Source organism: Macaca fascicularis, chromosome 12 (genome assembly GCF_037993035.2).
Source record: "Macaca fascicularis isolate 582-1 chromosome 12, T2T-MFA8v1.1".
Taxonomy (NCBI): domain Eukaryota; kingdom Metazoa; phylum Chordata; class Mammalia; order Primates; family Cercopithecidae; genus Macaca; species Macaca fascicularis.
In genome coordinates, this window is record NC_088386.1 from 132,040,388 (window position 1) to 132,055,465 (window position 15,078).

The following is a 15,078-nucleotide window of genomic DNA, read 5'->3' on the forward strand; positions in this document are numbered from 1 at the left end:
CTTCTGCATGTTTTTGATCTAACTTTTTTTTGTTTTTTTGAGACAGAGTCTCGCTCTGTCGCCCAGGCTGGAGTGCAGTTGTGCGATCTCAGCTCACTGCAACATCCACCTCCCAGGTTCAAGCGATTCTTCTGCCTCAGCCCCCTGAGTAGCTGGGATTACAGGCACCCGCCACCACACCCAGCTAATTTTTATTTTATTTATTTCTTTATTTATTTATTTTTTTTTTTTTTTGAGACGGAGTCTCACTCTGCCACCCAGGCTGGAGTGCAGTGGCACGATCTTGGCTCACTGCAAGCTCCGCCTCCCAGGTTCTCGCCATTCTCCTGCCTCAGCCTCCTGAGTAGCTGGGACTACAGGCGCCCGCCACCGCGCCCGGCTAATTTTTTTTTTGTATTTTTAGTAGAGACGGGGTTTCACCGTGGTCTCGATCTCCTGACCTTGTGATCTGCCCACCTCGGCCTCCCAAAGTGCTGGGATTACAAGCGTGAGCCACCACGCCCGGCCTATTTTTATATTTTTAGTAGAGACGGGGTTTCACCAGGTTGGTCAGACTAGTCTCGAACTCCTGACCTCGTGATCCACCCACCTCGGCCTCCCAGAGTGCTGGGATTACAGGCATGACCCACCGCACCTGGCCTTAATCTGACTTTTTTGATGGGTGCAGTTGGAGAATGAGATGAGATATACAGACACTACACCAAAATCAAAGATATTACCGTTTACTCATTAGTCATACATGTGATGTAATGCAAATTAAATAAGAGTTGTGTGTAGTGTGCTAGGGCTGCCATAACAAAATACCACAGACAGGTGCTTCAACAACAGACATTTATTTTCTCACAGTTCTGGAGGCTGGAAGTACAAGATCAAAGGCCTGGCAGGGATGGTTCCTGGTGAGGCCTCTCGTGGCTGGTAGACGGCCGCCCTCTCCCTGTGTTCTCACAGGTCCTTTCCTCTGCACTTGCTCCTAGGAGATCTTTCCTTTCCACCCTCCCCTCCTTCTTTCTGGGACAAAGTCTTGCTCTGTTGTCCAGGCTAGAGTGCAGTGGCACAATCATAGCCCACTGTAACCTCGAACTCCTGGGCTCAAGCAATCCCCCGCCAGCCTGCCAAGTAGTTGGGACCACAGGCATGCACCTACATGAATGGCAAATTTTTTTTTAATTTTTGTAGAGTTAGGTTCTTACCATATTGCCCATGGGTTTTGAACTCCTGGCTTTAAGCAGTCCTCTCACCTCAGCCTCCCGAAATATTGAGATTACAGGTATCAGCCTCCCAGCACAGCCTCTTCCTCTTCTCATACAAATACTAACCCTATTGTGACCTCATTTAAGCTCATATACCACCATAAAGGCTCTATCTCCAAATACAGTCACATGCGAAAGTACTGGGTGTTAGGACTTAAACATACGAATTGGTGGTGGGAGCAGAGGACACAGTTATAAATTACAGGCCATGTTTCCTCCTCCAACTGAGCAAAAATTCCTTTGATGGCGCTGGTTCCATGCTGTTGAGTGGCCTCAGACTCCCACACATTGTGTGTTGGCAGAAGTGGAAGTGAATTCACTCTTTTTCATGAGCAAAAAGCTTAAAAATGTTGTGTACTTTAGCCCTGAGAAAGATTCTGTGTGAGGACATACATCCGGGTACTGTTTCTTCCAGTGACAATTTTTTATTTATTTTCATTTATTTATTTATTTATTTATTTTTGAGATGGAGTCTCACTCTGTCACCCAGGCTGGAGTGCGGTGGCGCGATCTCAGCTCACTGAAACCTCCGTCTCCTGAGTTCACACAATTCTCCTGCCTCAGCCTCCTGACTAGCTGGGATTACAAGCATACACCACCAAGCCCAGATAACTTTTGTATTTTTAGTAGAGACGGAGTTTCACCATGTTGGTCAGGCTGGTCTCAAACTCCTGACCTCGTGATCCTCCCACCTCAGCCTCCCAAAGTGCTGGGATTACAGGATTGAGCCACCGCACCCAGCTCCAGTGACAATTTTTACAGAGTGTGCACGGTTGAGGGGAGAGTTCTGAATTCTGTTCCTGTGGTGGAATATTGTATGACTTGCCTGTGTCATGCTATTTGTGGGGTGGGGAGACAGGGTCTCACTCTGTTGCCCAGGCTACAGTACAGTGGTGTGATCTCGGCCCACGGCAGCCTCTGCCTCCTAGGCTCAAGTGACCCTCCCACCTCAGCCTCCTGTGTAGCTGGGTCCACAGGCACATGCCACCATGCCCAGCTAGTTTTTAAAAAACGTGTTTTTTTCTAGAGACAGGATCTCCCTATATTGCTCAGGCTAATCTTGAACTCCTGGGCTGCAGTGAGCCACTGCACACAGCTTGTGTCGTGCTTCTGAGTAGTGTTTTTTGTTGTTTTTCTTTTTTTTTTTGAGACGGAGTCTCACTCTGTTGCCCAGGCTGGAGTGCAGTGACGCGATCTCGGCTCACTTAAGCTCCGCCTTCTGGGTTCACACCATTCTCCTGCCTCAGCCTCCTGAGTAGCTGGGACTACAGACACCTGCCACCACGCCCGGCTAATTTTTTGTATTTTTAGTAGAGACGGGGTTTCACCGAGTTAGCCAGGATGGTCTCTATCTCCTGACCTCGTGATCCGCCCACCTCAACCTCCCAAAGTGCTGGGATTGCAGGCGTGAGCCACCGCGCCCGGCCTCTGAGTAATGTTTAATGATGTAAGAAAATGATCACAGTATAGTGATCAATAAAAAATGAAAAACAATACAAATTATTTGTATTGTCTTATCTCAATTAGGCACATACACATTTAGATTCAAAGAAAACCCGTTGGAAGGAAATCCACTAATTGACAAAGGTTATCTCTGAATAGCAAGATTATGGGTGATTTTTTTTTCTTCTTGAGCTCTTATGTGTTATTTATATATTTCTTATAATGAAAATTCTGAGATCAAAACAGTGATCTTTTTTTTCTTGGTGCCGTTGGAAAGTCAAAATAGAAACAGCAAAACTAAAGTTATCTTTGATTCCTTAATGTCACACAAAGGAGGCGCTTTCAGTTGAAAAGAAGACACGTTCTTTCCTTAAAAGAATCCGCTGGCCACGGGTGCAGGCTGTGCCAGCCAGTTCTGTAGCTGGCCCCGCTGTCCAAGCACCAGCCACGCACAAGGGCTGAGAGAGAGCGTCTCTGCCCCTCCTTCCATCACATCCCCGGGATACTAATGTGGGCTCCGTTACCTCCGCAGTATGGGGTGGACGTCATGGCCCGAGATGCCCACGGGAACACAGCGCTGGCCTACGCCCGGCAGGCCTCCAGCCAGGAGTGCATCGACGTGCTGCTGCAGTACGGCTGCCCCGACGAACGCTTCGTGCTCATGGCCACTCCCAACCTGTCCAGGAGAAACAATAACCGGAACAACAGCAGCGGGAGGGTGCCCACCATCATCTGAGGAACAGCCGTGCCCACCTGCTCGCCACACCCGGGACGCGGCAGCCTTGCCGCATACTCGCTCGGAATTCGCAGCACGTGAGTCCCGTCGCATCCCCTCCCTCTTCCTGGTGGCCGCCTCCCTCCCGCCCACCCACTGTCACCCCAAACAAAATCACAAAACCTGGACATCCTCAAGGGGCAAAGAGGCGGCCGGGAGACTGCAGAAGTGGCTCCTTATCATAAACTCCCCTAAACCACAAACAGGAGAGAGCGACGGGCCTCGGCCCTTTGACGATAGCACACGGCGCAGGACCCTTGTCCTGGTGGCACAAGGGACGGGGACGTGAGGGGGAGGGGAGGCGAGGAACAAGGAGAAGGGGCAACTTTCGTTAACTGGCAGTTAAGCACATAGTACATTTCACCTCTAGCAAACGGAACACTTGGATTCCATCTCTTCTCTGAGGAGCTTGACGGCATAAATCAGAAGCAAGCACACAGTTTGTCAGGTTTGAAGCCCCTATGATGGTATGTGTCAAATCAGTTGTAGCTAATCTGTCCAGGGAGAATACTGGCTTCATTACACTTGTATAGTTGAGTTCTTCCAGCATTACTGCTGTTTAATAGAACATGATTAGTCATCACCGAGAAGAAAGCATATTAGCCGAGGAGGTAGTTACGTGGCACGCTCCGGTGATTGCCACGATGTGATTGCAATACTCTTAGAAGCATCATATTATCCCAGACATGTTCTTTCAAGCCCTTGGAGCCCTCCTTTCTAAATTCACTGTCATAATTTAGTATCTGTTTAATTTTTCAGTCCAAAGAGAGGAAATCAGTCGCTGAGTATTATTTGACTGCGGTCTCCTTGGTGCAAAAACAAAATGGGAAAAATAAATAAGAATAACTCAGAAATTCAAAAGGAAATCACAAATTCAGCTAACAATAGCATTTCGAGTATATTTCGTAAACTAAGTAAATACACAAAAGGCTATTTTTTCCGACCGTAAGAGAGATTTTATGTCCTTTTGCCGAGGTGGATGTGTTAGTCTCAGGCCCTCCTGGGCCACATTGCCCAAGTCACACAGGCTTCTGTATTATGTATTTAGATAAGATGTGTGAAAATATATTTGAATAAAAGAAGTTCATAAATATGCATTGATTTTTGTACAGACAAATGGCACCTCTCTTAATTTATAAATTGAACTGGATGTGAACTAATAATGTGCAACTAGTTGAGATAAGAGGGTTACAGATCATTGTACATGGAAAATATTCCCAGCAGTAAACACTTCCATTAATGTGATCTACAGCTTTTAAAAAGGAGCATCTCAGAATAAGACGGTGGTACAATTTGCTTATTAAAATTGAGAAAGAAAAAAAAGACACACTGAAGTATATTAGAAAGGAGAAAGAAGGAATGTGGTTTCTCATGATTGAAAGCATGATGTAGATCAGATACGGCTTTTGCTAACCAAGACCAAGGGGCTCTGGCAAGACGGGGTGGTTTTCCGAATGCCAGACCGAGGTGCCTTACGGAAGGCAGCTGCTGATGGTTCTGTGGCACAGACTGGCTCCTGAGAACCCAGGCAACCTTGACCCGGCAGCCCGGCCCTCCACGCTAGTACCTCGCCTGATTTCCATCGTCGCGGTATCTGGCCGCTTCAGACGTCCGCCGCCTTCCGTGGTGGTAGTCAAACGTAGTCAGCCAAACCACAGCATCCCTTAGATTAAAAGCAAACGGGGCGGCTTTGCCCAGAGCCCATTGGCAGTGTGACGCGGGGAGAAGGGTTGTCACGACGGAAGATGAGGACACTAGAATCCTGTAGCACAGAAACACAAAGCCGCACGTGCTGGCAGCCTCCGGGGTGTTCCTTGCTCTCATATATTAAACCTTATATTTTATAAGAGTTTTTCCTCTTCTTTCACTTTTTAAAAAAAATTAAAGTAGGTGGGGAAGAAATAAAGCTTTACACATAATTTATATGTGGGTAAGTGTTTCATGGAAATTTCTAATCTTAACGAAGCTAAGTGGAGCTCACTCGTATCCAAAAGGATAACAGGTGCAGCAGCCACAAGTCTGAGAACTTTGACGACAGTCCCATCGTCCTGCCATTTGATTTTTCAGTCTGCGTTTCATCACTGTGTAGCTATTGTAAATGTGAATAGAAAAGAAAAAAAGGTCATTGCCTATTTTTGAAGAGCGCGTTGGTGTTCGAATCCACTAGACACACTCGCTCCACACAGCCTTCACCGTAGACTCTGTAGTGGACACAAATATAGCATAAATGAAATTGTTAAATTATTTCATTGTAGTGAATTCCCACTATAGGAATGCTTTATCATAGTGAAGCTTCTTTTGAGAAGAAACGGAACTCCTTGAGGCTTCTCTTTGGGATGTATATGACTGTGTACATATTATTCTATGTGTTTATAATATAATATTTTCCCAACTGACTTCTTGTTTCACTTTGCCTTCCACAACCTGAATGCTAGATTGGCTCTTTCCCTTCCTGGTCCCCAGCACGGGCCGCCATGACTCCCCCTCAGAAAACACAGCCCCTCCCCTGCCATTCTCGGCGACGTCCATCTGCTCCACGAGCAGCCGCCTGCTAGGGCCCGAGTTTTAGTAGCAAAAGGAAAGGCAGTTTCAAGGGTCTTTCCAAATAAAGAAGACAGCTGGCTAATCTGTTTGTATTTCGGTGTCTAACCAAAGCCCTTTCTTTGCTGACCACACTCTTGTTCCCACTTTCAAGCTAATTACCACCAAGGCTGGGAGAGGCAAGGACCGAGGGCAGAGTTAGGAGTAACGTGTTTGAGAAGGGAGTTGAGTTTTTGTTGTTCATTTCCATGTTCAGTTCTGTGACGTGATGATGACAGATCACCACTGCAGGATCCACCTCCCCTTTCCTGTTCAGAATTAAAACTCTGCCTTGACGAGAAACAGCCAGCTGGGGGAGGCACACGAGCGGCCTGTGTAACCCTGTGGGGGATCTGGACACGTCTGCACCCCGACGTTCAGCTTCACAGAGACTGAACTTGGAGGGGAGTGGAGGGGTGTGGTGCAGACCTGGCTGCAGCAGGAACATCCCGCAGGGACAGGACTCTGATTCTGACCTGAGGTGCTGGGGCAGACAAGTGGTTTGCCCCACCCAGCACCCCAGTCCTGTCCCTGGTCCTTCTCTCTGTTTCATCCCAGGAAATGAGCAGCCCAAGGGCAAGCAAGTGACAAATTTCTGAGTCATTTGCCCCAAAACCAGGTGCAGTGTCCTATCTCCCAAGTGTGTGCACAATGTATATGCACCAGAAAGGAGGGCGAAGGCGGCAGGTCGCTCGCCAATCGCAGGGTTCTCAGACGCAGGAGAGAGCGGGATCTTACTGAATTGCATTTCCTGCAGGGCCCCTAGTCCACAAGCCAGTTCTGGGCAGTGGCTTTTCAGCATAAGGGCCTTGCGTTGAAACTCCCTCTTCTGAGACTTGGCCCAGCCTGATGAGGTCTGCATGGTTCGGCCTCTGTCATCCAGTGTAGATACCAGTCTTCCTGTTTTTGTGACATCTGCACATTGGAGGTCATTCCCTATGTCTGCATAGGAGCTGCTGCTAACCTTGTTAGGGAGAAACATGGTCTGATGAAAAAGCCGGACCCCTAGACTCAGCCGGCCCTGCCATCCCTCCAAAGGATTCCCACACAGCTCTGGACAGGCACCCAGCTTCCTGAGCTCTTGTTCCTCATCTGTGAAAGTTGCAGGGTGCAGTGAGGTTTCAAACCCGTGTGATAAATGCCAGCCTCACACCTGGCCAGGGGATGCTGGGGAGACCGGAGCACTTGTTAAGAACAGAAACACTGATGGCACCAAAGCCGGCACACACGCCAGGAGACCTGCCCGTGGCTGACACTGTCCTCCAGCCTGCACCCAGGGGAGGCCGTGACGGGCATGTTTGCCAAGCGCCTCCAGTAGAGCCCGGGGCCCTCCTCTCTCAGCCTGCCAGTGCCCTGCCCCGGCCCTCCACATGGCGGGGAACAGCATCCCTTGCTCCCTGAGAGCCTCTCTGGAACCTGCCCACTTTTCTCAACATGGATATTCCACTTTGTAGTCTGAAGTTGATTTTCTAGAGGCGAGGAAGGGGCTGAGTTCTGCCCTCGTGCTGTTCGCCGGTGCTGGTCAGGGCCAGGACGACCCTTCGCTCTCCCCCACAGCCCGTTGAGGTGGTGTCGGCGTGGACAGCGTCCCTCCCTTCAGATGCCACCTTCCCCTTGCCGTGAGCTGCGTGACTCACGCGTGCATTGGGCCTCCCCTCCTCCTCCTGTCTGAGATCGGAGCTTGCTGGAGAGCACCCCGGGTCGCTGTGCTTGGCTGCAGGCCGTCCCTCTCTCCCCGTCCCCAGGCTCCCAGTGTGTTTTGTGCTTGAACTTGGTGGACTCAGCTTACCCCACAAGAGAGGCCTGCTCAGCCTGCAGCATGCAATGTGCCGTAGGCGCCCTGGGTCCCCGTGGTGCCCACGATGCCAACTCTTCCTCCCTGCACTTAGGATGTTCTGGAAATGAGGAGAAATCCATATTCCTGCCCTGGGAGGTGGGAAACCTGGCAACGATGTAGCTTCCCCTGAGATGGGGTATAATCAGGCCTCAGCAACCACTCAGGAGGCAAAGGTGTTTGGAAAGCAAACCCCAAACCTCCGGAGGGGCCGCTTCCCTCCCCGCACGGCTGTGCTCTGCTTCCGTCCCTCACCTCCTGCACAAGGTCGTTGAGACTTTTCTAGAACTCCCTGGGGTTGTATTTATGGCCTTCAAGCAAACAAATTAAAAAGCAGTCAGGAAGGAGTTCTGATAGAAAAGTGCTGGAGACACACAGCTTTCCTTCAAAGGAAATGTAATTTATTTCCAACCGCCGCCTCAGATGGGGGTTTCACGTGTTGTGAAGTCACATCTTGAATGATTGTCACCCTCATCCTTCCCCAAAAAGGTAAATAAGGGCCTTTGGCATCAACGCGTGCATTCTCCACCTTTCCGAGGCTCACACTTGGATTTCTGAGTGGCTTTCTTCAGGGAGCCCTTGTGGTCACACGGCTTTAATGCCGCCCCCGTCCCCCCAGGCCAGGCCAGCACGCCCAGGTGATAGTGGGGCCAGGAGACCCCCCTGCCCTGCCCAGTGGACAGATCTGCCCCAGCCCTGCTGTGTGCCCTGTGGGGACGGGCCCTCTGTCATTTCACCACACACGTTAGGCTGCTTTTCAGCGAAATGTCAGCTTTGCTCCCATTATGTGGGAGACAGAAGGGGCGCAGGTGTATCTCCTCGGAGTAGCTGGGTCACTAAGACACAGTCCTCAGACTGGTCCTTCCGACACAGCGAGGGAGTGATCCTGATCGCTGGCCCCTGGGATGCTGCGCTGTCTGTGATTAGAGAGAAGTGACCAGTGCCCCGTCTGTGATGAGACAGCAGCCCCTATGGCAGACCCCTCCCCTCTCCATGGAGGAAGACATATGTACTGAGATATTTACTGTTTCAAAAACACAAACTTTCTTCCCCTTAGAGAAGAAATACTGCCCTTAAATAGGCTGTTGAAATATGAATGCCCCACCCCCTGCCGCCCCATGTAATCGGTGTGTCTGCGGCTTTCTTCGCATCACACGTCTGCGTTGGCAGGTGATTCTGGAAAGGGAGTCTGTGAAACCAACAAGTTTTTTAAAACCTGTGAGTTGTATGAGAAAGTATTTAAGTTCACCAGTGTAGTAAACACCCACCCCCGTAGCAGTAAGCAGACCTAAATCTGAAAACCCATTCTTACTGTCTTTCCCTATGAGGTGCTGGTTTTGGTGTAAAACGACAGCACTTGGTTTGGGGTTTTGCACCTGTTTGGTAGAACTGTTCTTGTCTGAGGCCCTCACCTGCTACAGATGGGCCTCAGGGCCTGGAGATGGGCAGATGGGGCCGGAGTGGCCGGCAGAGACTTGCATGGGCTCTGAAAGCCCCAGTGCTCAAGCCTAAGGCTGCTAAGTGAGACCAGCAGGCAGCTGTGGCTTCCGGCCTTGGGACACCCAAGCTGGGCCACTCCCTGTGCCCGAAACAGGATATCCTCATGAATGTGGGGAGAGCTGGCTCAGGGCTTGGCTTTCATTTTGGCCTGGCACAGGGCGTCTGTAGGGAGCACCCCCCAACCCGAGGATGGTGAAACCATATGATAGAGACTCCTTGTCGAAGTCCACGTCGGACTGATCTAGAATGCTCTCTGGGGGAATTGCATGGCCTTTGCCTTGAGATGCAGGTGAAAGAAAGGAACCAAACAAGGCGTGAGTGCGTTGGGGAATCTTCCCAGTAGAGCAAACCCCCTTAACACACCAGCTGTTGGGAACAGCTGCCCCTAAATCAGATTAAACCCTCATCTGCCTGCATCTCCCTGGTGCCGAGCAGTCTACACTGGCCCAGGAAGCTAATGCCTGAGCTGCTTGGAGAGCTCTGGTAAAAAGAAGACACTGGAAGCCCACTCAGTCAGCAGCTGTGCATGAGGATGTCAGGGGCCTTTGGACTTGAGGAAGGACAGTCCAGGCACATGGAATCCTGATGGGCCTCACGCAGACACTGGCAGGCAGCCCAGCCCCTGCCCAGTACCACAGCCCTGGCGTGTCCCCTGACATTCCTGGAGGTCCCTGGGCAAACGCATTTCCCGCCTGGGTTCTCAGGGTAGGAGAACACAGAAGGCTCCAAGGGTGTTGAGAGCCAGGGGCCAGTCTGGGGAGTGGGTCTCACGCACTGCTCAGGTTGGCACATGAGGGACCTCCCCAGCCCCAAGGGTCCCAGCAGGGTTCTCGGCACGGCTGTTTTGAGGGTGCACAGGTGACTGGAGAGGGGCGGGGCAGTTGCGTGGTGGATGGGCAAAGTGTGCATTTAGAAGCTGCTTCATGGCATTAAGAACGGGGGAGAGGGCCCAGCACTGTAGTGTTAGAAATAATTCCTTCTTGCAGACTTGAAAAGCATCAGTTTCCCTCCCACAGCTGGGTTTTTTGTGTCTGAAATACATCTCATTCTCCAGATGCAGCCCCTCTCAGCCCTCAGCACCTGAGCACTGGGGAGGCCTTTGTTGGGCTCAGCCTGGAGAGGGGAGGGTCGCACGGGTCCCAGGGGCAGGTCTGGCCCACTCTCCTGCCCTGACTCTTCCCTTCTGCCAGCTTGGAATTTGGTTCTCATCTTGCCACAGGGGCGTGTTTCCTAAAGGGGAGCCGGAGCAGGTCAAAGGTGACAACTGAGATGCATTTCTAGGCAGGGGCAGGGAAGGCCAGCCCACCTTACAGCCGGTTTTCTGTTTCTGTAAATAGCAGTGTATAGAGGTGGAAGGGCAGCGTGGGCTTATCCACAGATGGGTTGAGGCTTTTTTTTTTTTTTTTTTTTTTTTGGATGTTTTCTATTACCTCATTCAGCAACTTTATGTTTCACAATGACTCAGTGATGCTTTATTTATATTGTTTGTACTGTAATTAAAACCATTGACAGACATTTCACTTGGCTTGTTATTTCATATGATCTTGTTTTGATTAAATATGCCAGTTTGTATTTTCCTGCCTTGGGATTTTTTTGTGTCCGCTGTACAGTATTCTAAGGGGAAAAGAAAGACGTGTAAAGTAACAGAGAGAGGTGGCTATGGTGTAGAGACCTCTTTCTAATAAAGAAATGAAAATATGTCTACACCGCTTCCGTGGACTTTTCTTTCTTTCTTTTTTTTTTTTTTTTTTTTTTTTTGGTGGCATTGGTCATTTATCACAACTAATTGTGTTTCTAAGCACAAGCAAGGTAAATGAGAAAAGGGGCTTTGCCGCGGGGAGGGGCTGCCCCAGGCCCGAGGGAATTTGCAGTTGGAATGAGGAAAGAGATCGGGAGTGTCTCTTCTGACTTCCTCGTTTACAAGGACAGAAACTCCAAGAGAATGTTCTTTACCCAGCCAGGGTTGACTGGGCCCAGAAGTTCCAGATGCTTCAGTATCTTTGCACTGTGCCACACTGCCCCAGGTGTGTCATAAGAACTGTTCCCAGCAGGTGGCTAGCAGTAAAACCATCCCAGAACTCTGATTAATACCATTATTATCATTAATATTACTGTAATTTTTGCATACAAACTACATTATATCTTCCTCCCGCAAAAAAAAAAAAAACTAGCCAGGGGCGGTGGTTCACACCTGTAATCCCAGCACTTTGGGAGGCCAAGGAGGTTGGATCACCTAAGGTCAGGAGTTCAAGACCAGCCTAGCCAACATGGCGAAACTCCGTCTCTACTAAAAATACAAAAATCAGCTGGGCGTGGTGGGGCACGCCTGTAATCTCAGCTACTCGGGAGGCCAAGGCAGGAGAATCGCTTGAACCCAGGAGACAGGTTGCAGCGAGCCGAGACCACGTCACTGCACTCCAGTCTGGGCAACAGACCAACACTCCATCTCAAAACAAAACAACAAAGCCACCACTAATCTTGGGAATGCCTTCCGGAGACTCCTCTGCAGGCACAGGGGTGTCCGCTTCCCCCCACTCTTCCATTCAAGACATAGAGAACCTCATGATCTCATGACACATTAGTGACATTTTTTGTTGACGTTTTCCCATGGCATGGGAGCCCACAGTGCCACGAAATGCCTTGTGGACAGCCCCAACATGGAATGTGAGGCCACAGGCAGGGCAGCCCCTCACCCAGCACACAGACCTGGTCATCTGCAGTCACAGGACATCCACAGGCCTCACGCACAAGGGTACCGGGCTGACTTGGCTTCTAAGAAATACAGAAGAAAAAAAAAGCACAAGGAAAGGTGCTTTTAGGAGGAATCAGTGCCATTTAAATGCATATAGATGGCCAAGCGCAGTGGCTCACGCCTGTAATCTCAGCACTTTGGGAGGCTGAGGTGGGCAGATCACCTGGGCCCAGAAGTTCCAGACCAGCCTAGGCAACATGGCAGAACCCCATCTCTACTAAAAATACAAAAAATGAGCCAGGCGTGGTGGCGCACACTGAGGTGGGAGGATCGCTTGAGCCCAGGAGGTGGAGGTTGCAGTGAGCCGAGATCATGCCACTGCACTCCAACAGAGCAAGACCCTGTCTCAAAAAAAAAAAAATGCATATTTCTTATCTGTTGGAATTATTAACATATTTACAAAACAGTGGCTTAAACAAACGAAGGGTTTATTTTTCCTCCCAAAAGAAGCCTGGAGAGCGGCAAGCCTGGGCTGGCCAACAGCTGCAGAGTCTGCTGGGCCCAGCCTCCTCCCGGCCGTCTGGTCAACAATGGCTCCCGGGTGCTTGTGACCTCTGGGCACCTTGGAGAGCTGCATCTCCAGCATCTGCGTTCCAGTGGTAGGAAGAGAGAAGGTGAGGGAAGAGGCAGCTGAGTCGGTCCCTCTTAACCAGCTTCCCCAGAAGCCACCCTCATGCCTCCACTTACACACCACTGACCGGCCTGGGTGGGGTCCCTCAGGGCTGCAAGGGACGCTGGGAAATGGGGGGAGGGAGGTGATGTGGAAGGATGGGGAGAGCAGTTATTGAATAGGCAGCTCAGGTCCCTGCCCAGCCACCTTCTTGTTTCCCCAACATTCACATGCACCCTTTGGTCAGCACACAGAACACTGCCTCCCCAGGAGAGACCCGGGGCCAGGCTGTCCCTGCCCTGCTGCTGCTCAGTGGCTCCTCCTCTGTCCATAGCATTGTCCACACCCACCTTCCTCCAGGGCTCTGTGTGAACCTCGGAGTGTCTGTCACCCTCCTAGGAAATGTCAGAACCCCAGGGGTGGAAAACAGAAGCACCCTCCCAGACCAAGGTACTTGGGCCAGGTGCTCTGGGAAGCTCTCAGGTCACAAAAGCAAGACTGAATGTTTAGATTTCATAGCCAAGACTTACTGTGATCACATGCAGTGCTGGCAAGGCCATGGTGAGACGAACCCAAACACGCTGCTGGTGGAGACAGCGCTCCCGCAAAGCCATATGAAATTGTGCACAAAGACTCTGAAAAAAGCTTCCCTCGTGACCCAGGAAGCCAGAACCTGGACCACGCCTTCATCACGATAGAGGCTCAATACGTGTTTATTGACCACATGAATGAATTCAATGCCCACGAATCTGGCCAGGGAATATTGGGAATACTTTGACAAGTACCTAAAAATGTTCATGTCTATGGTATTTAGAGTAACAAAATACTGGAAGCGAGGTCAAAGCCCAACACGGGGAGAGTTAAATATATCATCCTGCATCTACAAAGGGGAAGATGATTTAGTCATTTCAAACTGTGTTTATCACGTGGGGAAATAACATAAATAAAAAATTAGGATATAAAAGTATTTACAGGAATGATCCCTAATTAAAGATATTTTAATATCCAGGAAAAAATATCCAAAATGTTCACAGTGCTGTCTTTGGGGAATTCTGGGTGGTTTTTGTTTCCTTCTTATACTTTACTGTTCCCGTTTTCTCCATTAGCATGTACAGGTTGAATATCTTTAATCTGAAACCCAAAATAATCCAAAATCCAAAACTTTTTGAGCACCAACATGATGCCATACGTGGAAAATTCCATACCTGACCTCATGTGGCAGGTTGCAGCCAAAACTTGGTTTCATATACAAAATTACTGAAAATGTTGCATAAAATTACCTTCAGGCTACATGTACAAGGTATGTGTGAAACATGTGAATTTTGTATTTAGATTTGGGTCCTCTCTCCAAGATATCTCATTGCAAATATTGCAAAATCTGAAAAACTTCAAAAGCCAGATCACTTCTGGTCCCAAACATTTTGGATACACAATGCTTATCCTATATTGTAAAAAGTTACATTGAGGCATATCTTGAAGCTCACATTTTGCCACAGACTTTAAAGAAAGTGTTTGGGGTTTTTTATTAATATATTGTTCACTCATGCCGAAATTGGAGAAACCATTGGTTAACTACTTTGATCCTGAAAACAAATTGATTTTAAGTTAGGAAGAGCCCAGGCACGGTGGCTCACACCTGTAATTCAAGCACTTTAGGAGGCCGAGGCAGGAGAATCGCTTGAGGCCAGGAGTTCAAGATCAGCCTGTGCAACATAACAAGACTTCATCTCTCCAAAAAAAAACTCTTTTTTTTTTTTGAGATGGGGTCTCACACTGGCACCCAGGCTGGAGTGTAGTGGTGAGATCTCGGCTCACTGCAAGCTCCGCCTCCCAGGTTCACACCATTCTCCTGCCTCAGCCTCCCAACTGGCTGGGACTACAGGCGCCCACCACCACACCCAGATAATTTTTTGTATTTTTAGTAGAGACGGGGTTTCACTGTGTTGGCCAGGATGGTCTCGATCTCCTGACCTCGTGATCCACCCGCCTTGGCCTCCCAAAGTGCTGAGATTGCAGGCGTGAGCCCACCCCGCCTGGCCCAAAAAATTTTTTTAAATTAGCCAGATGTGGCGTCATATACCTGTAGTTGGCTACTCGGGAGGCTAAGATGGGAGGATTACTTGAGCCCAGGAGTTTGAGGCTGCAGTGAGCTGTGATTGCACCACTGCACTCCAGCCTGGACAACAGAGCAGGACCCTGTCTCTAATAAACAAATAAAGGCCGGGCGCGGTGGCTCATGCCTGTAATCCCAGCACTTTGGGAGGCCGAGGTGGATGGATCACAAGGTCAGGAGATTAAGACCATCCTGGCTAACATGGTGAAACCCCGTCTCCA

The 15,078-nt window shown here is 49.7% G+C and overlaps 1 protein-coding gene across 11 annotated transcripts in view; it reads left to right on the forward strand.

Moving 5' to 3' along the window:
* The window catches only part of AGAP1 (ArfGAP with GTPase domain, ankyrin repeat and PH domain 1), a 645,437-nt gene extending 634,351 nt beyond the window's left edge, over window positions 1-11,086 (forward strand). For 7 of the 11 annotated variants that reach the window (XM_005574700.4, XM_065526310.2, XM_065526308.2 and 4 more), the window contains one exon: window positions 3,226-5,864. In XM_005574700.4, coding sequence (XP_005574757.1) covers window positions 3,226-3,429 — 204 coding nt within the window. In that variant the 3' untranslated portion in view covers window positions 3,430-5,864. Of the gene's footprint in view, window positions 1-3,225 lie in introns of all 11 variants that reach the window. The other 4 variants (XM_005574702.5, XM_005574705.5, XM_065526305.1 and 1 more) reach the window with 1 other exon arrangement.
* Window positions 11,087-15,078: the final 3,992 nt, after the last annotated feature.